The sequence below is a fragment of the Carassius carassius genome, chromosome 39 (genome assembly GCF_963082965.1).
Source record: "Carassius carassius chromosome 39, fCarCar2.1, whole genome shotgun sequence".
Lineage (NCBI taxonomy): Eukaryota > Metazoa > Chordata > Actinopteri > Cypriniformes > Cyprinidae > Carassius > Carassius carassius.
The window spans coordinates 14,303,727-14,327,877 of NC_081793.1; the positions used below are offsets into that span (position 1 = coordinate 14,303,727).

The 24,151-nt window shown below is 37.2% G+C and overlaps 1 protein-coding gene and 1 pseudogene across 2 annotated transcripts; one reads left to right on the top strand and one right to left on the bottom strand.

Moving 5' to 3' along the window:
• Nucleotides 1–9,300, bottom strand: part of LOC132120968 (regulator of G-protein signaling 9-like) — a 35,272-nt pseudogene extending 25,972 nt beyond the window's left edge.
• Nucleotides 9,301–9,474: 174 nt separating this feature from the next.
• LOC132121450 (guanine nucleotide-binding protein subunit alpha-13-like) lies at nucleotides 9,475–22,320 on the top strand. 2 transcript variants are annotated; one of them, XM_059530843.1, is made up of 5 exons: nucleotides 9,475–9,798; nucleotides 16,510–16,736; nucleotides 18,395–18,445; nucleotides 21,381–21,943; nucleotides 21,979–22,320. In XM_059530843.1, the coding sequence occupies exons 1-5, from the start codon at nucleotides 9,522–9,524 to the stop codon at nucleotides 21,992–21,994; spliced, it is 1,134 nt and encodes a 377-aa protein (XP_059386826.1). In that variant the 5' UTR covers nucleotides 9,475–9,521; the 3' UTR covers nucleotides 21,995–22,320. The 2 variants fall into 2 exon arrangements, with proteins under 2 accessions (XP_059386826.1, XP_059386828.1); XM_059530845.1 differs by having other exon boundaries at nucleotides 9,476–9,798; nucleotides 21,381–22,320.
• The last annotated feature ends 1,831 nt before the right edge of the window (nucleotides 22,321–24,151 follow it).

Consider the following 24,151-nt stretch of genomic DNA (forward strand, 5'->3'; position numbering starts at 1 on the left):
CAAAAACAAAAACAAAAAATCATATTTAATCATTGCATCTTGCATCTTAATATTTGTGCTAGTCAAAGTTTTTTGATACTTACTATTCTTCTGTAGTAGTCAGATTTTTTATCCTGTAAAACGATTTTAGAAACAGTTTAAGTAAAGAAAGAAGGCGGCGACTCACATCACACTGTATGAAGAAACCTTGTCTTTAACTGCTTTAGAAAATTGGTTTTGAAACTTGTGAATCCATTAGAATCGTTAGAAGACAGAATCGCTATTCATATATTAACAGATTTTTACGTGCACCCCTAGTTTTCTATTCCTCTTCTCTAAAGCAGCACAACATGGCCACGCCCCCTTTGTTGCATGTTCCCGGGGGAGGGGGTTATCTGGGTTCCTGATGTAACAAACCAGCGAAGAAGCTCGTTGTATTCCCTTACCACCCATTTTTTGTAGGCATTAAACTGCCAGAATTTTAATATTTCTGTTTGCATTGAACTTTCAACGCTGCAACTTTGCAGATATTGTTTATGCTCAAACAGCAACATTACAAATTACAAGTGAAATCGCAATAAACCACGCCTTTAAATAAGCAAATACTGAAGGGTCTAGTATTGGATTATTATTGCAGAGTCATATGTTACTGGCATGTTATATGTTCGGCAACAATTCTTTTAACCCTGATTGATGCAGTGTGTAGCTTTTCATAAATAAATACCAATGTAAATAAGTACCCATGTACATGTTCTAGGATAACAATGACAAGGTTAATTGGGCTCAAATCATAAAAGTGTGATTCACACACACATTGGTCACCAGATCCTTTTGAAAGTCATGTGGATGTGATGGAGTCCGCTTTAAAGAAGTTAGTACAAGATGTTGTAATGTTGGATAAGGTTGTTGGAGTAATGCCACAACAAATACACACTGAAATCAAGTTTTCTTCTTCTTTTTTGGCCAGGCAGTGTATTTTGACACGAGAGCAAGAAAAACATTGGGTCTCATTCATTAACCTATGTACACATGGATTGAATGAGCCAGGATAAATCATAAATATTCTGCAATATCTGAAGTAAAGTGTGACCCACTTGAACTGCTCTTTAGCCTGCATTACAATAAAATCCCACCTGTGATTCATCCATTTGTAAAGATTGTTGTACTGTTCCTGTTTAAAGAATCACACAAATTTGATGTCTTTATTCATTTCTAAGTCTAGTAATTTATCATAAAATGTATTATAGTGAGTTCCTCTTCTTCTGCATTACAACACAGGATTTCAGAGGAATTAATATACATCATGTATATTTAATATACAGTACAGACCAAAAGTTTGGAAACATTTATATTTTTAATGATTTTGAAAGAAGTTTCTTCTGCTCATCAAGCCTGCATTTATTTGATCAAAAATACAGAAAAAACAGTAATATTGTGAAATATTATTACAACTTAAAATAATAGTTTTCTATTTGAATATACTTAAAAAAAATAATTTATTCCTGTGATGCAAAGCTGAATTTTCAGCATCATTACTCCAGCCTTCAGTGTCACATGTAACATCCAGTCTATCACATAATCATTTAGAAATCATTCTAATATTCTGATTTATTATGAGTGTTGGAAACAGTTCTGCTGTCTTATATATATGATGAATAAAAGGTTAAAAAGAACTGCATTTATTCAAAATAAAATTAAAAATTCTAATAATATATATTCTAATAATATATTTTCTTTACTATCACTTTTTATCAATTTAACACATCCTTGCTGAATAAAAGTATTGATTTGATTTAAAAAACAGAAAAAAAATTACTGACCCCAAATTACTGACCAGTAGTGTATTTTGTTATTACAAAATATTTATATTTTAAAAACATAGCTTCTTCTTCTTTTTTTTTTTTTACTTTTTATTCATCAAAGTATCCTAAAAAATATCACATTCTGAAAAAATATTAAGCAGCAGAACTGTTTCCAACTTTGATAATGAATCATCATATTAGAATGATTTCTAAAGGATCATGTGATAATGATCCTAAAAATTCAGCTTTGCATCACAGAAATAAAGTATAATAAATTTAAAAACAATTATTTTAAATTTTAATAATATATCACAATATTACATTTTTTTTCTGTATTTTTGATCAAATAAATGCAGGCTTGATGAGCAGAAGAAACTTTAAAAAACACATTAAAATAGTACAAAACATTAAAAATAGTAATTTTTATATTGTATATTTAATAGCTCCATTACCTGTTCATAGAGCTCCAACATCCCTTTCTTGCGTATATTTCTCTTTGCCAAATAAATAACTGGAAATACACAAATAAACATCTTGTCACGCTGTCTAGTCTCTGTTTCCATGGGTGTCCACTAGTGGGCTCACTTCCCCTTAGGCACTTCACCGTAGACACTAGAATTCCTCTAGTCTGGTCCTGTCTTCACAGTAATTGCACTCCTGTTAATTGCACCAGGTGCAGTCACTTTATTGTCATTAGCCTCCCTATAAATACCAGTCTTTCCCTGATGTTTGTATGGAGTCCTTACCCTTCGTGTTATCAGCCTTCTCGTCATCCGAGATTCTCCTTCGTCTTCTCGTCTTCCGAGATTCACCCTAACCTCTCGTCTTCCGAGTTCCCTTTCCTGTTCCCTCCTTTGTTTATTTGTTTGTTTATTTTGGAATGTCTGTTTGGCTTTGACCTTGGCTTGTTCGACCACGATTTGGATTACCCTTGTACAATAAACATCTGCTATTGGATCTACTCTCTCCCGTGTCTCTCTGGTACACGAATCGTCACACATCTGACCTTGCCAGTAAAAGCCAACTTAAAGATGTGATATGACTCAACATGAAAGCATTGTATCACGTTCTTTATCTCAGACAGCTGATAGAAGAATAATGGATAACCTCATTGTGAATTATTGCTATGACAACCTATCAGCATGCATGAAAAATGAAAGATGATTACACACCATAGTCTGTGGCTTCCACTGGCCACTGCTGCGCAGGCCAAAAATATGGGGTCTGGAAGAAGAAATGTATGGAAGTAGAAATGGAAAAGATTAGTAGAAAGAATATGGAAGGAAGAACTCTCGTATGCTCACCAAGGCTGCATTTATTTGATCAATAACTGTAAAAATGAAAAAGAAAAAAGAAGGTAGAGTTACCTGAAAGCGATACAGGGATGTGTCTGGTTTAAGAATGAGTCTCTTATGATCTTGTACTGGATAGATGTACCTGAAAGCCACCATCATAGTCCCCATAACTCGGGCTTCTAAACATTTAGAATGAGAAAGTTACTAAATGAACCTAAGCAAGACCCAAATCAACAGTACAGCATCCAACATTAAATTGCATAGCACTAGAATATATTTCTTAAAGGTGCTCTAAGCGATGCCGGGAGTCGTAACTTCTTGTTGACGTTCAAATTGTTGTCAAACAAAACGGAGGCTAGCTAGACCCTCCCTCCTCCTCATCCGTGCACTAACCCCCCAAACCCCACCCCCAAATCTTTCTTGTCGGTTATTGGCTGGAACAGTTTGTTATGTTTTGTGGTGCGGGTGAGCCCAGTTTGTTTTTCTTGTTGTTTGTGGAGCCCGTGGTGTCTAGAGAGACCCTGTTTTTTTACAGTGTGTTCAGGGGACAAGCAGCAAGCGGATAGTGAGGGGATGTTTGCTGGATGTAACAAAAAATGTTTTGGCCTAAAAAATGTGTGACATCACTTAGAGCACCTTTAAAGCATATCTGTTTATACATATACTTTATACAGATCTGAACTGTTTCTTCTTGATAAACTTCTAGTTAAAAGTATTTCTCATATGTTGGAACCTTTATTGGAAATAGCCTGTTTTATGTGTTGAGACATGCCTTCACTTTTATAGACCCATTGTAGCGGTGTTTGTGATGTTTGGGGGCTTAACGCACAAAAGGGGCTTTATTTATTTGTTTATCGCAAACATTTCATCAAGTTCCTCCATCTTTATAAAAACACTGCCAGTGTTTACGCTTGTTTTACCCCATTTTTACCCCATTTGCTTTTTATTTCATGATCCCGAGCCTTCCACAGAGATTAGACCACTTTAATTATTGGTTGATCAGGCTTTGAAGAGACTTTCAACCAGTACTATTCCGAAAAATGTTTATGAAAGTGGCAGTATGCGAGGAGTATGCGCAAAATAAATATGCTGAACTGGAGTAAAAATGGAAGCAGAGAATAATTAGTACATAATTTATATATAATTTGTACATTTATAATTTAGATTTATTAATTTAGCAGGCTTTTAAGTGAGAAATTCATAAAGCATATTTAAAGGTGTCATATGATGCGATTTAAATTTTTCCTTTCTCTTTGGAGTGTTAAAAGCTCTTGGTGCATAAAGAAGATCTGTAAAGTTGCAAAGATTAAAGTCTCGATTCCAAAGAGATATTCTTTATGAAAGTTAAGACTCTGCCACACCCCCAAAATGGCTCATAGAAAAAAAACACACCCCCACATTTCTATGTCACTATGTGGAAATATTTGCGTAATGCCGCCCAAATGTTCACACGAAGAAAGAAAGTATGGTTTCAGAAACTGTAGTTAGTGTTGAAGAAGCCATGTCAGAGAGATGCTGTGTGTATCTAGATGAAAGCAAAAGCACTTTATTTAACCTTCCGAAAGAGGATGCATTTAGGAATCTTTAAAATTACTTACAACAGAACAGCAATGCATTTTATGGATGACTGTTTCGTGATCCTAGGAGAGGAGGTCATTCTGACTTTGTTACGACAATCTGGCGCTTCTGAATCAGCTACTGTAAGTATATTTTGTTATTAGGTCAGTTGGCCAATCAGAGCAGACTGCGCTTGTCAGAAAGAGGGACTTTGTAGAAAACGACATGTGTGAGAGAGGTGGGGCATAGAGGACCTACAATAATGTATCGAACTTTGACTCGTTACACCACTGTGTGTCCCGCTGAGACTCTCGTGATAGGAGAGTTATGAGAAGATCTCTGCAGGGGTGAATCTGAGTGGCTTCATTAGTGCCTGCAAGCCTGAGGAGCATACCAGATCATTTCAATAAATTTTTAAATAAAAACCTTAGGACTCGTTCCACTATATAAATGATATCAAAACGGCTGGGAATAATCCAAGACTCCAATTAGGTTTAAGCAATCACAAATCTAAGTTAATCATAAGTCGTATGTCATATGTAGCTGGCTGACAGCATTAAGACCAATGGTGGAGATTACAAGAGCTCTCCTCCCTGAAACCATGCGGCTCGAGGAGAGAGTCATTGCAACCAGCTACTAAGAGGTTGTCATGACAATAGATTCTTCAGTGTCAGACCCACATAAGCAGACTCTAAATGCATGAACCACACGAGGAGTAATCCAACCACAGACATAAGTACAATTGAGTAAGTGAGCCTATTATCTTTAATTGAAAACGCTGTGTCTTACATCTCATAGTTTTCATCAGCTTGAATCCTGTAAATATTCCTTCTTGAGGAATACTATCAGCTAATGAAAAAATATCTGCTATATCGGCTATATCTGATGATCTCACCTGTTATAGCATGTGGGATGGTGGTGATTACAAGCCTTTGGGTCTGAGATTTCACTCCACTTTTGGGGTCCTGCATCTCTAACACCACGCTTTCCACCTGGCATGCAAAAAAAGAGCTCTTTTTTATACCTTGTGGCATCCTATGTGCACATCTCACTAAATTATTCCACCGTGAAGTCAGCCCTGTTAGTTTATGGTCAGAAGGGGCCAGGGGCGTCATGCATTCATGATTTTTGAGGGGGCACATTTGGGGGGGGGGGGGGGGGGTATAAGTCATTCTATGAAAGCACTGTATAACTGATATAGGCTTATTTATTTATTTATTTTTTTTCCTTTTTATTCAAAACAATTCCAAACATGCTTAATATATCAGGAAATATCTCGTTTCTCAAATATGTGTAGGTAAACGCGTTTTGCACCTTTATAGATTGTTATTTGATCAATATATGGAAATGTAGTGTAATCTATTAACTACACATAAAAACCTGACTTTTTACTTAAGTGCCATATCATGCCATAAAATATTTTTAATACGACTGAATTTGCATTTAATGTAAATTTTAATAACAATATTGTAAGATACTTATTTTAACACTTTCATTTTACAGAGAGTAAAGAACATTTACATTATCAAAAAACATTTTCATTCAGTCTAGCCAGAGTTCAGGCACTCTCAAAAACTCCCATTAAAATCACTGAAGCACTTTACATTATGAAACGAATATCTTACTTACATTCGTACGCACATCTGCACTTTTTGTTGTTTCTGATGAGAGAATTCGCTAAATAATTCAGTCAGCGAGCAAGTGAACAAAACACCGCGTTTCAGTGATGACTCTTCTGGACGTCTCTCTTTGGCCATTGCATCCATAAGCGCAACAGAATAGTTTCTGATTGGTTATCATGAAGCGTTGTACGAACGCGTCTGTCTCTGGCTCAGCGCCAGCCAGCGAACGCAGATTTGAATTTAGCAGCTGATGCTGTGCACTGAACGATCTAATCACACCGCTGTGATTGTATCAAATATATAAAAAATATTATTCTGCAATTTTTTTTTTTTTCGTTTGGAAGCTGCATTTAAAATCCACTTGGCTCAGAAATCTGAATGGGCACGACGCCTCTGGAAGGGGCTGTAACTGACCTCTTTGAAATATACTCAGTGATTGATTTCTGACTCAGCTGTTTGAAGTTTTTCTTGCTTTGTCAGGGTCTCTGGCTTTTGAAGGCTGTTTGTGAACTGATGCTGCATCCTGGTCTGGATCACAGAAAGCTCTTGGCCGAGTAATTGGGTCATTACTATCTGTGCATTGGCAAAGAGCAAAGTAATGCACTAATAAAACATATTCTAGTGGAACACACTGCTTTCTAGTGGAAGCATACAGTTTGAAGTATCATAGTGATAAAAGAGGGACTGCATTATATGAAAGGCTGATGGCAAAGCTAGACTAATACCATTAGCACACAGGGACCTTATCTGAGATTAAGCTGCTAATACACAATTAACACTTATAACACCGCTGAAAAAAAAGCCCCACAGCATGAGGCTGCTACCAACACACTTTACTTTTGGGATGCTACTTGTGCAGGTGATGAGCAGAGCTGGTTTCCTTCAAACCTGATGCTTAGAATTGAGGAATTTTGTTTCTCATAGTCTAGGGGTCCTTTAGGCGCCTTTTTTTGTGCAAATTCTAAATTGCAGTGATGGATGTCCTTCTGTAGATTTCTCCTTTCTCCACATATGATCATGGAGCTCAAATAGAGTGACCAACAGGTTCTAGGTCGCCACTCAGACCAAAGCCCTTCTCCATCAATTGCTCTTTTGGCCAGAAGGCCAGCTCAATGAAGAGTCCTGGTTGTTTCAAACTTTTTCCATTAAGGGCAACAGAGACTACATGCTTCTGTGACCCTTCAATGAAGCAGAACGCTTTACTGAACTCTTTTCCAGATGTGTGGCTTGATGCAAACCTGTTTCTGAGCTGTTATTTTGACCTCTGGGCTTGGTTTTTGCTCTGATATGCATTATTAGCTGTTAGACCTATTATTAAGACATGTGTGCCTTTCCAAAACTTACATATTTAAATGAATTTGCCAAAGGTTAACATCACTCGAAGTGTTGTAACATATATAAGCAATATGCTCCTGAGGTAAATTTCAACTGTCCAAGATAAGGGTATGATTACTTATGCAATGAAATCATTTAAGTTTTTTTTATTTTTAAGAAATTTGCAAAGTTGTTAAAATGTATGTTTGGAGTGTAAACTGATGTGGAAGAAATTAAAATTTAAAGCAGTTTAACATATAAGGCTGCAAACAGAACAAAACGTGAAAAAAATGAAGGGTTATGAATTTATGAAGTTAGTTATGAAAGGCACTGTACATTTTATATTTAGAATATAATATGATTTATAATGAAATTTATAGTATAATTTTTAATAAATTTATTTTATTTATTTAATTATTTATTTGAGTGTGGTTAAATTTTTTTTTGGGGGGGGGGGGGGGGGGGTCAGCACTACTTAATAATACAATTAAATTACTTGGAAAACAAAAGAACAAAATCTAGGATGTGACAAAAAAAATCCGGACAATAAATTACATTAGATTCAAACAAGCAAAAATAACAATGTCACGCAATTTAAATTGATTTAATTGAAGTTCCTTTTTAAGTTCCTCTGGGACTAAAACAAGGACCGTGTTCGCATACTCTTAAAATAATTAGTTTCTGGTCCAGGTGACAATATTTATTTATTTTGCATATACAAGACGGTTTAATATTCTGAATGGATGGAATCACCACTGAAAGTTAAATTGACAGCCTATAATAATGAGGATTAAAGTAATTAGGCCTACATTACTGCGCTCAAATACAGCAAGACCAGCAAAAATATCATTGGATTTTAAGGCATGAAAGATTATTTGTTCGATTACAGAAACCATATGTAACATTATTCGTATCTCTTTCGCGAGAATGTAAATAACACAGATGGTGATGAGCTATGGATGATGCTCTCAATCCACCTTCTTCAGGCATGCCATACGCGGGTCGTAATGCTGCCCGTGGTCCCGGACATTCCTTATGGTCTTATTCGCGTCAGAACGCTACAGTCTGTCATAGACGAGAGAATGAAATGGGAAATGCTCGGTAGGTAATCGTACTATCTCTTTTGCTATGTCTAATCAAAAATCATCACTGATGCGCACAAAGACGACAGCTGTGTGCGCCAGTCAGTTGACAGCTCTGCTCATGTACTGTAGGTAAACCTGTATGCAGAGCGCAGTGATTACAGTAACACGCTAGATGGCGTTGGTGTCGTCTTTTTCACACGACGGCACGAGGCTGACATGAAACTTCCCCAGGGGCTTTCGATCTGAATTTATCATTACTGTATAATAAACATTTGGTTTTGTGATTATTGTACAAAAAAGTTTTACTTAGAGGAAAAGGTAAATCTGCTCATTAAAAATGTTCACTTGAATTGTTTGATCAGCTGGGTCATTCATATTATGCAGGACAGTTTATCTCTGTAATAATTAAAATAATAAAATAAAATTGTATATGAGGAACTTATTTTTGTTAGTTAAATGAACATTACAAAGATTATTAGGATGGAGTTATACTGACAGGCTGTGTAAAAAATATATTGAATTATTAGAGATAATAATAATAATAAAAACCAGGAACTGGCAAAATATTTACTCAAACCAAATTATTAAAAAAAATTACCATGCTGTCAGTCGTTTTTAAAGAATAGCCTACTGTTTCAGTAAACATTTTATCGAATATAGTAAGACATGACGTGGACATGAAAATGTAATGCTTAATATGAATTACCCAGCCCAATAAAATATAAATGATAAAACAATAAATAGTGGTCAGTGTGTTGTATTCATTTCCAAACATTAAACCACACCCGTGGTATCCGCCTGTTTGTAAAGAACACGTGAACGCGCCTCGCGCGGCAGTGATATATCCATGAAGTCGTTACTACAAAGATGGCGGATTTCCTGCCCTCCCGGTCTATAGTTTGTATTCCCAATTGTCTTCTCTCCAGCGTCGAAATTGACCAAATCAGAAAGTCTAAGGAGATCGATAAAAGCCTGCGCCGAGAGAAGACTTTTGTGAAGAAACTGGTGAAGATCTTGCTGCTAGGAGCAGGCGAAAGTGGCAAGTCAACTTTCCTCAAACAAATGCGCATAATTCATGGGCAGGACTTCGATCAGCGGGCCAAAGAAGAGTTCCGGGCTACAATCTACAGCAATGTTATCAAAGGTATCACACCAGTAGACTGAAATCGAAAGAGACACGTTCATTATTAAAAAGGAACACTCAGTGAAATCTCTATTTTATTGTCGCGGCAGGTAAATGTGTTTTATCGACTTCTTTCGCGTAACTAATGCAAACTTTCGATTGCTCACCCAGCCCATAGACGACGCGTGCTAGGCCAGTGGTTTTAAACGGTGGCTTTGTTGAACACCAAATATACATGCTCAGAAAAAACACGTAGACTTAGAAAACGGACACGACTGTTTCTAAAACGTTTACAGTCTATGTTCAAGTCTCACATAACACTTTTAGAAAACTTAGCGCCTCTAGAGAAAGTACAGCGCCTACTTTTGTCTGTTAGTCATCTGGATGAGTGATTGTTTTATGACATTATTCTGATATATCTATCTCAACTGTTTCTTGAGACATAACGTTACCTGACACAACGGTTAACAAACGAAAAAAGGAGGCTAACGTTACATAATTTAGGATGGAAGTTATTAACCTGTTTAATAGTGCTCGACAAAATACATTTGCCCCTATTAAATACAAACATTTATTTAATATGTATTATATCATATTCACTTACATGAATGAATTACTGTAAGTATGATGTTTACTGTTTGTAGTTCAGTCATAACATATTACATAACTTTTTAATACCATTATTTTAAATTGAGGAAAAATATTCACTATTTTGGGTGCTTTAATTGACATGCATATTAGTATAGTCACTTTATATAATATATTATATTTATTATACTTTATAATAACGTTTTGTATACTGTATAATTGTAGTTACAGAACTCACTGTAGCCGATTTCAGTTTCTGCAATCTATGACGCTGATTCTGCCGCTGATCCACAGTGAAAAGCTGTCGGCCAATCAGAGCGGTGCATGTTAACCCCCCGCCCACCTGCCCCTCTTACCCACAAGCTCAAGCCGCTTGTCCACCAGCGTCTCGATTTCTGACGTGACATCAAAGCCCATTCATTTCCTATGGAACTACGTCAGGCAGCAAAAACGCCCCGCAAAGCATGATGGGTCGCGTCGCGTCGATTTGGTCAACAGCAGCGCGTCAAAAAAGTATCTCGGTGGATACTTTATGCAAATGAGAGCGTCAAAACGCGGGGCAGCAGCCAATGGAAACTCGGCGGCGAGAATTTGTGTATGGCCGTTGCTATGGTTTCATACAACCCGAATTCCGGAAAAGTTGGGACGTTTTTTAAATTTTAATAAAATGAAAACTAAAGGAATTTCAAATCACATGAGCCAATATTTTATTCACAATAGAACATAGATAACATAGCAAATGTTTAAACTGAGAAATTTTACACTTTTATCCACTTAATTAGCTCATTTAAAATTTAATGCCTGCTACAGGTCTCAAAAAAGTTGGCACGGGGGCAACAAATGGCTAAAAAAGCAAGCAGTTTTGAAAAGATTCAGCTGGGAGAACATATAGTGATTAAGTTAATTGATATCAGGTCTGTAACATGATTAACTATAAAAGCTTTGTCTTAGAGAAGCAGAGTCTCTCAGAAGTAAAGATGGGCAGAGGCTCTCCAATCTGTGAAAGACTGCGTAAAAAAATTGTGGAAAACTTTAAAAACAATGTTCCTCAACGTCAAATTGCAAAGGCTTTGCAAATCTCATCATCTACAGTGCATAACATCATCAAAAGATTCAGAGAAACTGGAGAAATCTCTGTGCGTAAGGGACAAGGCCGGAGACCTTTATTGGATGCCCGTGGTCTTCCGGCTCTCAGACGACACTGCATCACTCATCGGCATGATTGTGTCAATGACATTACTAAATGGGCCCAGGAATACTTTCAGAAACCACTGTCGGTAAACACAATCCGCCGTGCCATCAGCAGATGCCAACTAAAGCTCTATCATGCAAAAAGGAAGCCATATGTGAACATGGTCCAGAAGCGCCGTCGTGTCCTATGGGCCAAGGCTCATTTAAAATGGACTATTTCAAAGTGGAATAGTGTTTTATGGTCAGACGAGTCCAAATTTGACATTCTTGTTGGAAATCACGGACGCCATGTCCTCCGGGCTAAAGAGGAGGGAGACCTTCCAGCATGTTATCAGCGTTCAGTTCAAAAGCTAGCATCTCTGATGGTATGGGGGTGCATAAGTGCATACGGTATGGGGAGCTTGCATGTTTTGGAAGGCTCTGTGAATGCTGAAAGGTATATAAAGGTTTTAGAGCAACATATGCTTCCCTCCAAACAACGTCTATTTCAGGGAAGGCCTTGTTTATTTCAGCAGGACAATGCAAAACCACATACTGCAGCTATAACAACAGCATGGCTTCGTCGTAGAAGAGTCCGGGTGCTAACCTGGCCTGCCTGCAGTCCAGATCTTTCACCTATAGAGAACATTTGGCGCATCATTAAACGAAAAATACGTCAAAGACGACCACGAACTCTTCAGCAGCTGGAAATCTATATAAGGCAAGAATGGGACCAAATTCCAACAGCAAAACTTCAGCAACTCATAGCCTCAATGCCCAGACGTCTTCAAACTGTTTTGAAAAGAAAAGGAGATGCTACACCATGGTAAACATGCCCCGTCCCAACTATTTTGAGACCTGTAGCAGAAATCAAAATTGAAATGAGCTCATTTTGTGCATAAAATTGTAAACTTTCTCAGTTTAAACATTTGCTATGTTATCTATGTTCTATTGTGAATAAAATATTGGCTCATGTGATTTGAAAGTCTTTTAGTTTTCATTTTATTAAAATTTTAAAAACGTCCCAACTTTTCCGGAATTCGGGTTGTATTTAAAGTTGCAGGATGGGATGGACCCAGAACTGCCGTCTCCCCCTCTTCCAACGCAGGTACAACACCGCAATGCTGACCACCCGGTTCCTGATAGCGAGTCTTCGTCGTCGATCCATTGCAAAATGATAAGTAAATGCTAAAAATGTATTTTTCCCTCCAAAACTTCCAGCCCACAAATTCCGCCCCCAAGCAGCGAAAACGTCACAGGCGTCGCGTCGGAACAAAAATTGATCCGACCCTGGTGGACAAGCGGCTTCAGTTGGCAGTTAGAAAAGTGGTGGAATGGCTTGAAATCTAGAAGGTTTTAGACAGGCCAGGTGCTGATTAACGTAAAATAAAGGTAACAGTTAGGCTATGTTTAGCCTAATTGAATTTATGAATATTAAAAGTGACCTTGACATCATAACAAGCAGTCCAGCTGTGACGAGCTCAGTTCACGCGTTCATGTACGTTAGGCTGACATGTAAGGGTGGCGCTGCCAACAACGCATTTAAAAGCTGTCACAAAGAACCGGCAAAAGTAATGATTATGAATATTTTATGAATATAATTATTAATAAACAAGTGTTTTCTGTATCAATGTCGTGTCGACTGCAAAGATAAAGTTGACAATGCTGTCTCGCGATCTTCGCAGTAGTGAACGCGTCAGAAATGCACATTTCATACAGCTTAACGTTACATAAGCAGAGAGCAGTCTGTTTTCTTTCGTTTTGAATTGTTCTGTTCAACCCTCGAGTCGGTATACGCGTTATGAGTCATTTTCCCCTGATAACCCCGAAAAGAACTTAAATTACACTTTCGGTTTTGATCGTACAGATAAGAGCAAAATCTAATCTGTAAAGGGTCTACTTTTATTTGTATACAGACATAATAACAACAAAACTTTGTGCACTAATAAAATAAAGATAACAAACAAGGTGTGCTGTCTGCAGCCTGTCTGCGCGGATCTTCATTTACAAACATGTCATTACAATAAACTGTAACTCCGTGAATACTTAACGAAGAGACATGAGAAGAGATATCTATAGAAAGCTTGACATGTCTACTTTTAAACTAAACAAGTGCCGCCGAAAACAAATATTCTGTGATAAAGTAATCCATATCAAAACTAGAGCTGAAACAACGAATCCATTTAATCGATTAAAATCGATTATTAAAATAGTTTTCAACTAATTTAGTCATCGATTCGTTGCTAAATAACTTTTATTTGCCGTAAGCGGCTCATTTCGTGCATATTTCAAATCTGCGGTGACCAAAGTGTGGCAGTAATGAGCCACCGGAGGTTTTACTCAGCCAGTACAGCAGGAGAAGTAGCGAATAGCCAATAGCTGGCCTTGTTTTATGTCACGTGCTTCCCAAAACAGCGTCTCTGCAGCATTCAGCGTGATGTGGGAGCTGGGAGTACTTTACTTTGAGCCTTCAAAAAAGAAGAGTAACCTGTAAACTCTGCACTACTGAACTGTTTAAGGGGACGTTCACATATCGCGTCTTTTGCGCGCTCAAGTTTGTTATTTCCAACACCGCACCGCATCGAGTTAAAAACATTTCAACTTTTCAGAATGCCGCAAGCGCACCGCGGGTCATGTGACAAGAACTAACCAATCAGCTTCATTCTTTCCCGTAACAACGTTAAAAGCTCAGTCAAGATGAAAGGAACAGCTGATCATAGTTGTATATGGATTTCCATTTTGAAATAAATTTAGTAGCAGAGCTACTGCAAGCGATTTTTTTGAGCTGCAAATCCATTTATCCTTTGCTGAAATTTCCGCGTCTTCAAGGAGAGAGCACGTCATGGTTGCTTAGCAAAGGCAGACGCCTCAGGGGCGCTTCTGCCCGAGCGCTTTGGACAGAAGGAGAAAGCGGTGCGCCTAGCGTTTTCCACGCGTTTTTAGGCGCGATTTGTGAACGGCTCCTAAGACTTTTATTTGTGCAGATTCTCCAGTACATGTTTGCAAATGTTTAGTCGTAAAAGCTGATAACATTGCTTTTTAACAGTTAACATTTAAAGCTTTACAAACATGTTCTGTGATCAGTTTGTCATTTACCAGTTCAAAATTCAGTCGTGCAGCCTAATTGTGACTGAATGAGAGCAATAAATGTTTAAAGATATTTGAAATGCACTTTTTTTTCTAAGTATTCACTGCTTTTTTACACACAGCAGGTTTTTTGTGTGTGTCCGATTTTTTTTTTTTTCTGGACAACCTTCTGATGGATTTTACTTTAAATTGTGAGTTCCATTCAGGTTTCATGCCATTGGCACTTTATTCGAAGGATTGTTTACAATTTCACAGCAAAAGCTATAAAGCTGTTTCCCAGTAAATAATAAAATACAATGCACTGCAATTTTATTCTGTTTTATACTTATTCTTCGTGAAAATATGTTCTGAAAAAGATTGCTTAATAAGCTTTGTTCGGGATGTTAAACTACTTTAGGAGCTCTAAGGACTGCCATGGTGAAAACATTATTTGAAATCTCCTTGTGAAATTTGCTAGAGTATGGGTCAGTGTTTTGATTGCAGAAGAGTTTGACAAAGGATTACTAACACAATAAAACAACTCCAGGTATATTTGTGATAAGGATATGACAGTGCAAAATGGTTAAAATCTCTTAAAAATCTATGCTGAAGGATAAAGACCATTTATTAATTATTTACTTGGGGAAAAAATGGGAAAAACTAAAATATAAGTACATAAACCGATTAATCGATTAATCGTAAAAATAATCAACAGATTAATCGATTATCAAAATAATCGTTAGTTGCAGCCCTAATCAAAACAACGCGATGTCCGTTTTTCTTCTATTGTGACCACGCCCCCGCGCTGAACGCCCTATTCAGATTCTAATGTTAAATAAAGTTTTTATTTTACTGTTTGCTTCGCGATGAGAGGAATAAGATATAATTCACCCCAAAATGTGATTTGGTTGAGTATTTGAGAATTGGATTTCCTCAGAAAAAAAAGAATGAAGCACTTTATTCAGCAGAGATCATAAAAATGAGTAGTACTCATGTAGTACTCATAAAATTTCTTCAAGGTTGGCAGGTATGATGTTGACAAAATGACATGGTCTGAGAGTGCATAGTAAAAAAAATGGCATTTAATTTTCTTTTTTTCTTTTATAGTAACCTGATAAATGCAATATATGACCCTGGACCACCCTGGTCTTAAGTCACTGGGGTAAATTTGTAGCAACAGCCAAAAATACATTGTATGGGTCAAAATTATCTACTTTTCTGTCATGCCAAAAATCATTAGGGTATTAAGTAAAGATCATGTTCCATGAAGATATTTTTAAAATTTCCTACTGTTAATATATCAAAACTTAATTTTTGATTAGTAATATGCATTGCTAAGAATTCATTTGGACATCTTCAAAGGTGATTTTCTCAGTATTTAGGTTTTTTTTTTTTTTTTTTGCACCCTCAGATTCCAGTTGTATCTCGGCCAAATATTGTCCTATAAATGCATCAGTGGAAAGCTTTTTTATTAGGGCTGCACGAGTAATCGCATGCAATTGTCATGCATGTCTCTTTAGTAAAGCTGGTTCTGTGATTAGTACTAAACATCCATCACCTGCGTCAAATGGAGCGGCACTTAATTCACTGACAAGCTACACAATATCGCGTTCATAATCGCAGATGTATCTCATTTGGTTATGAACGTGATATTGCGTAGCTTGTCAGTGAACTATCGCTCTGTATATTAGGTGCCTCTCCATTTGAAAGCAGATTATGGATGTTTAGTACTAATCACAGAACCAGCTTTACTAGACACTCATGAACATCTCATGCGATTAATCGTGCAGCCCTATTATTTATTCAGCTTTCAGATGATGTATAAATCTCAATTTCGAAAAAAGGACACTTAAGACTGGTTTTGTGGTCCAGGGTCACACATGTCAATATCTCTAATGGTCTGTTAAGGTGTCCGAGTGCTGGTGGATGCCCGTGAGAAGCTGAACATCCCTTGGGGAGATCCTGAGAATCAGGTTCATGGGGAGACAATGATGGCCTTTGACACCCGCTCATCCATTATGGCCAAAGGGATGGTGGAGACCAAAGTCTTCCTCAACTACCTGCCCTCCATCCGTGCCCTGTGGCAAGACAGTGGTGTTCAGAATGCCTACGACAGACGGAGAGAGTTTCAGCTGGTAAATATTAAATGATTGCTCATCATTTATATTTATTATGAACTATTGTACATCATGAACTGATCATTTCAGTTGTTCTTAGTCCCTGTGAAGTAAAGTTTTGGATATAGAATACACTCACAGTTTTTCATTTTGTAGGGCTGTAAACTTGAAAGAATGTTGATCTGTTGTTAAACAGCTTGGTATTATGAATCATGAGAGATAAGCACAGTGTACTTGCATAATTACTCATGTCAAGGCTCTAATCATGGTGCTTCTATATTTAGAATGTAATGTGATTATGCTCAAGAAATCAAATGTTTTGAGCGTAGCATGGGCAATTTTTGTAACCTGAGAGTTATGCACAGGTATGAGTTGAAAACACAAATGAAGTGACTCATGACAATGAGGGCATTCTCTCTGTACGTGAGTATAGTTTGCATTTCAGTTATGAAGATAAGATTATGCATGTTCAGGGGTAGAACCCTTGTGACTGAGATTAGGATTTAGCTCACATTTTCCAACTAAAATCTCCATTGTTGTACAAAGTGTGATTAACATGTTTATCCGTATTTATTTAGTGATAAACATTCATTTTTGGTGACCAAGTCACTTTCTCTACTTAAGGCTGATATGCATGGGCGTAGGTTTGGTCTCAGCTTTGCTTTGGTCTCAGGTTTGGTCTCAGCAGTTACTTGCTAACGTAGCATTCTATCATCCTGGGTAACACATACTATCACCAGTTAATACTATTTTCCACAGTAGAATCTTCATTTGAAAGCCTAGTCAGTCAATACTGCTAGTTTATTTATGTGGCTAGCTAGTTATTTTGCCTACTTACACTCTGACTCTGCTTTATGAAAAAGCTTCTTATGTCCCCTTTTTTCTTCTTGGGTGGCATGTCCAAATTACAAAAAGGGGCAAAAAAAACGGAATATTAAAATGTTTTTACTCTGGCCTTTGTATGTGGCAGAGAGTCAGCCCTGGTAACTTACCGTCGGCGTCGTCAACATGCGCACACACACACCACCACCCGCTCGCTGCTAGTGCAAGCACAAAAGTAGTCCCGGCCCACGCGTGTAGCCTGTCAGATACCCCGCCGCCAATCAAATTACGGCGTTTCATGTACTGTCGTCGTCCTGGCCGTTAGAATCGATCCAAATAGCAGTGCAAAGATCCAAATAGCAGTACAAATGAGCTTGCTAAATATTGGTGGGGACAAATTTGTAATCTCAAAATATTGATAGGGACTAGTACCTAGCGTCCCCCCCTAAACCTACGCCCATGCTGATATGCATTCCCCACAAAGCAAGCCAATAAGAGGCCAACACAGCAGAGCCTCATTTGACTGATTTTGTGTTAGGTAAACATATTTATGAATGAGTAACCTGTAGTATATCATAACCTTGGACCAGCAAATCTGGTGGAAAATATTGTATAGTTATGTTCTACTGTGTGTGTGTGTGTGTAAAAGAGAGCGAGATATAATTAATAACTAATATCAATTATTATTATCTTTTTTTTTTTTTTTTGGACAGGATTGTATAATGTAACAGAAAATGCATAAAACAGGGAAATTGGGAGACCGCAGAAGACAGATTCAAAGTTGCACCTTCTGCACCAAAGCTAACATATTGGAGACCTAATTATGATTGTGTGCTTTCTTTACATCTTTTTAGGGTGAATCTGTGAAGTATTTCCTGGACAATGTGGATAAACTTGGACAATTGGTAACATTGTTTTATTTTTTTATAAAAGTTAATGTTGTGTTCAGTACTGGTATCTAGAGCACAAGGTAGCTGGTATTATACCTGTTTGTACATGGTACAACTTAATGACCCCAAAAAAGATGTACACAGAATTTCTGAAATGAAATGAGACTTTAAATTCACAGGAAGAAAGCTAGTTTTTTTGTTTGTTTGTTATCCATTAAAAAGGCTATCAATAGAGTTTTGTATGCACTGACATTAGCTTGGCTGATATAGTGGATTTTACTTGTACCGATTTATTGCATTGTACCATTAATACAAGTTAGGGGTGCGCAACATGACAAATCTGATCACATTGAGAAATTACATTCTACAAAAAAAAAAAAAAACATATATATATATATATATATATCTATATATATATATATATATAGATATATATATATATATCTATATATAGATATATATATATATATACATACCTACTTACCTACCTACCTACCTACAGTTAAAAAATAATCAAACCTTTTAAACCACCTTTAAAATAGCCACATTCAGAAAAAAAAAAAAAACAATCACAGAGTTGGGAAAAGGTTCACACCCTCCTAAAAATTACTTGTAAACTCAAACAACTGTAGCGAATCACCTTCTCCATGGCACACAAAGCCATTTGACTTTCAACTGTGATCAGCTGTAGTCATTTTAATTAGCTTGGAGCATTTCAGTCCTTGGTAGTGCAACTGAAGCAAACAATCAACTATGGGTGGCAATGTTCTGTCAAAAGATCTCCGGGATAAAGTTGTGGACAGGCATAAGTCAGGAGATGGATACTAAAAAGGCTTTATCAATGCCTAGAAGCACAGTGAAGTCTATTATTAAGAAGTGGAAGGTATTTGGTACAGCACATACCCTCCCTAGATCAGAACGTCAGTCCAAACTGGATAAAAGACCCAGGAGGAAACTGGTCAGAGAGGCAACCAAGAGACCTACAGCAACTCTGAACTGAACTTGAGCAGTTCTGCTAAGAAGAGTGGGCAAATATTGCAAAGTCTAGATGTGCAAAGTAAGAGACATATACCAACAGACTAAAGGCTGCAATTAAAGCAAATGGTGGTTCAACGAAATACTGACACAAGGGGGTGATCCTTTTTGAGTCAAGTGATTTTTATGTTATTATTATAATTTTTGTTGTTGTTGGTGATTTATCTTTCACTTCGATGTTATAAGGTAATACAGCTGAATTAAAATAATTATACAGTGTGAAAAGCTACAAAATGTGATTATTTCAAAGGAGGGTGATTATTTTCTATACCCTCTGTACATTCTATACCCTCTGTATGAGGTAATTTTTATTTTTTGTTTTGATTAACCTTAATGACCCAAGCAGCAGCAGATATCCGCTTAAGTCTGAATTCACGTGTCACCGCTTCCGTGTCCAAACACTTTATCAGATACCATGAGAAAACAACAAAAGGTGCTAATATACACTCACAGTGTGATTATAATACTACCAAAAAAATATAATCCTAACCTTTAACTCCATACCGAAATCCCATATAGCCAGACAATGAAAATATAAATAAATATAAAAATAATGTGTTTGGGACACTGTGAGCATGGAGACTGTAGTCTGCATCGTAAGTTTGAAAACATTTAACTTGCATGTTTAATATGAATAATCAAATGCTCATAAACAGCTGCTGAGGTAGTATTCTCAAGTGAAGCGAGTTGGACCCGGAAACACCGCTTCTAAAGGCTGATTTATACTTCTGCGTCGGACCTACGCCGTAGCCTTTACGCTGTAGCCTTTACACCGTAGGCTATGCGTCAGTTTTCATTTATTTTTCTGCGTTGTTGTTCGTGTCGATGTGCAGTACACATGCAAACTGCTAGTCTGCAGTGTCCACGGACATGTTGCTGGTGTAACCTGCAGTACCATGACAAAAGCTGAAGAAGCAGCAGCTCGACGGAGAAGCATTATAGCCGTGACGCGGCAAATAATATCAAATCATTATTTAAAACTACAAAAGGAGACCACAATGGAACAAGAGATGGCATTCTTTCCATATCCACAAGGACTTGTACCACGGCAGATCAACATTGTTTGTCCCTGAAAAATGATAAGTCAATTGTTCTTTGCTTTGTTTAATTTTTTTATAAGAAGGTGTAACATTAAAATATATTAAAAAGAGCACATAAAGACACAAAACTCAAGAACATACGGAGGGAGGGATTCTAGCGGACCAATCACAGTGCTTTTGGTCCACGTAGAATTGATGGGCTGTTAGATTTTTGGAGAGGTGCATGTCAGGCTAAGGCATAAGGGAGTACGTCTATGCGTAGGCTACGGCGTAGGTCCAACTCAAAGGTATAAATCAGCCTTTACATTATTAGTTAACAACAGAATACTAGGCTGCTGTCACTTTAAGACTTAATGCATGAATCCGGTATATTGACACATGAATTAAAAAAAACAAATTCCCCAACCCCAACTGTTCATGTTCACTTAAATGCGTGAATACTAGCCAAGACGAACCTTTCTGAGTATTTGACTATTTAAGCACAATAGGCTGCAGAAGAAAACTCAATTTGGTATTCGTGTGATGGTTTCTGAGTGTGCAATTTGGTGTTATGGGCTCAGAAACAGTCACTCAGACAGCATGCAAATACCTAATTGAGTTCTCATTTTTGGGCTTTGAACAATTTAAAATGGCTTCAACATTTAAACTGGCAAGTCTTAAACACATGTAAATTTACTGTGACTGTGATGTGAGCATAACTGTGATAGTGACAGAATTCACAAATTTATTAGTTTGTGTCTACAGGCATATCGCCCATCTCTAATACATGCAATTTTTAATAAATAAATAATAAATACACTCATTTTTAATAAATGTTTCAGGGTTTTATAGTATTATGCCGGTCGGATTGATTTTTGTTTCCATTTAATCTGCAGGACTACTTGCCCAGCCAACAGGATATACTTCTGGCACGAAAGCCCACCAAGGGTATCCATGAGTATGACTTTGAGATCAGGAGTGTTCCTTTCAAGATGGTGGATGTGGGAGGGCAGCGGTCAGAGCGCAAGCGGTGGTTTGAGTGCTTTAACTCTGTGACCTCCATTCTCTTCTTAGTCTCATCCAGCGAATACGATCAGGTGCTCATGGAAGACCGTCAGACCAACCGGCTCACAGAGTCGCTTAGTATCTTCGAGACTATCGTCAACAACTGCGCCTTCGCCAAAGTCTCCATCATTCTCTTCCTCAATAAGACAGACTTGCTTGAAGAAAAAGTTAAGAATGTAAACATCAAGGACTACTTCCCCGAGTTCACAGGAGATCCCCATAATCTGCCGGATGTGCAGAAGTTCCTGGTTGATTGCTTCCATAACAAGCGCCGTGAACCGCAGGAGAAGCCCCTTTACCATCACTTCACCACTGCCATTAACACCGAGAACATTCGACTCGTCTTCCGTGATGTCAAAGACACCATCTTGCATGACAACCTTAAACAGCTAATCTTACAATGAAAGGCACCGATTGGTCTTTAAGAACATTCCATTTTAATTAGGTTTTTACTTTATATAATACAAAGTACAAGTGGTTCAATACATATTGTGGTTGAAGAAAAGTAGATGGGATAATTATGCAACTTTAATTTTCTTTTATATAATAAGTTATATACAGATTTGATATAAAAGCAACCTCTTTAATCTTTTAGCCTTATCAAATATGTTAAGGAATGGTCCTCAGTTATTCACCAAAATGCTGTCATTTGACATGTTTACTGTATGCTTATCAGCGCATCTATTCGTATAATGGAACTGTTAACACTCCTGTATTCCATAGGCTTAACACCTGGTTTTGATAAAGTTTTAATAAAAGAAAGTGTGAGAACTCAGGGCTTTAAATCTTTAATTCAAAGAGCTCTTCTGATCTAGTTAGGGGTTGTTTATGGGCTTGATTAGTCTGCTTTTATATATATGTATGTGTGTATGTGTGTATGTGTGTATGTGTGTATGTGTGTATGTATGTATGTATGTATGTATGTATGTATGTAGAGAGAGAGAGAGAGAGAGAGAGAGAGAGAGAGAGACCCTAGGTTCTTTTCTTTTCTTTTTTTGATAGAACATGGTTTCACCACCTTTGTCTTCCCACACTCAAAATAACTTACTTGGATCGTGACATAATTTTTTTTTTTTTGTAAAGGGAAAGTGTCTGTTTACCATTCAAGCCTGTACAGAATGCAGCCCCCCCAAAGCTGTATATTTTATACACTAACGTAATACCATACATTAATTGTATGTATTCTAGAAGCCTTGAAGTTTTTTGTTGTTGTTGATTAATTCACTTTAAAAACAGAAAGTGTCCTTATGTTCTTTGCTCCTGTATAAGTTAAAGTAGACCGCTTTAGCTCAGGGTTTGTAAAATGACTGTTAAATCAGTCCAGGTATATTTCTGTGTATACTACAGACTTTTTCTTTTTTTAAACAGGCCAAGCAAAGTCAGCTTTTCCTTTAATATCTTTAGATCAGTCAAAGCTGGTTTGATGCAAGACAAATTGAAATCTGTTGTTAGAGAGACTAAGTCTTAATGAAAACAAGCACTGTAATCTGACTGTTGGTAGTAAATTGATATTAACTGATTGACTGAACTAAGGTGTTTATGTATAGAATCTAAAAGAATTTGTTCATGCAATGCTAACCATCTTTGTCACTGCCTCACTCACTTGCTTTTTGTAGTGTTTTTTTCTTCTCTCTTTTTTGAAACACATTTATTAAATCAGATTATTTTATCAAAATGGTTGTGTATTTTTACTGCTTTTTTATTTCAGTAAAGAAAAATGAGGCTATATTGACTGAGCATCCCACTAAAACAGTCTACCACTTTTGAATACACATGTATACAGGTGCTGGTCATATAATTAGAATATCATCAAAAGGTTTATTTCACTAATTCCATTCAAAAAGTGAAACTTGTATATTATATTCATTCATTACACACAGACTGATACATTTCAAATATTTATTTATTTTAATTTTGATGATTATAACTGACAACTAAGGAAAATCCCAAATTCAGTATCTCAGAAAATTAGAATACTGTAAAAAGGTTCAATATTGAAGACACCTGGTTTCACACTCTTTTCAGTTAATTAACTCAAAAAAACCGCAAAGGCCTTTAAATGGTCTCTCAGTCTAGTTCTGTAGGCTACACAATCATGAGGAAGACTGCTGACTTGACAGTTGTCCAAAAGATGACCACTGATACCTTGCACAAGGAGGGCAAGACACAAAAGGTCATTGCAAAAGAGGCTGGCTGTTCACAGAGCTCTGTATCCAAGCACATTAATAGGTAAGGAAAAGATGTGGTAGAAAAAAATTGTACAAGCAATAGGGATAACCGCACTTTGGAGAGGATTGTGAAACCAAATCCATTCAAAAATGTGGGGGAGATTGACAAAGAGTGGACTGCAGCTGCAGTCAGTGCTTCAAGAACCACTACGCACAGACGTATGCAAGACATGGGTTTCAGCTGTCGCATTCCTTGTGTCAAGCCACAACAACAGACAGCATCAGAAGCATCTAAAGACAAAAAGAACTGGATTGCTGCGGAGTTGTCCAAAGTTATGTTCTCTGATGAAAGTACATTTTGCATTTCCTTTGGAAATCAGGGTCCCAGAATCTGGAGGAAGAGAGAAGAGGCACACAATCCACGTTGCTTGAGG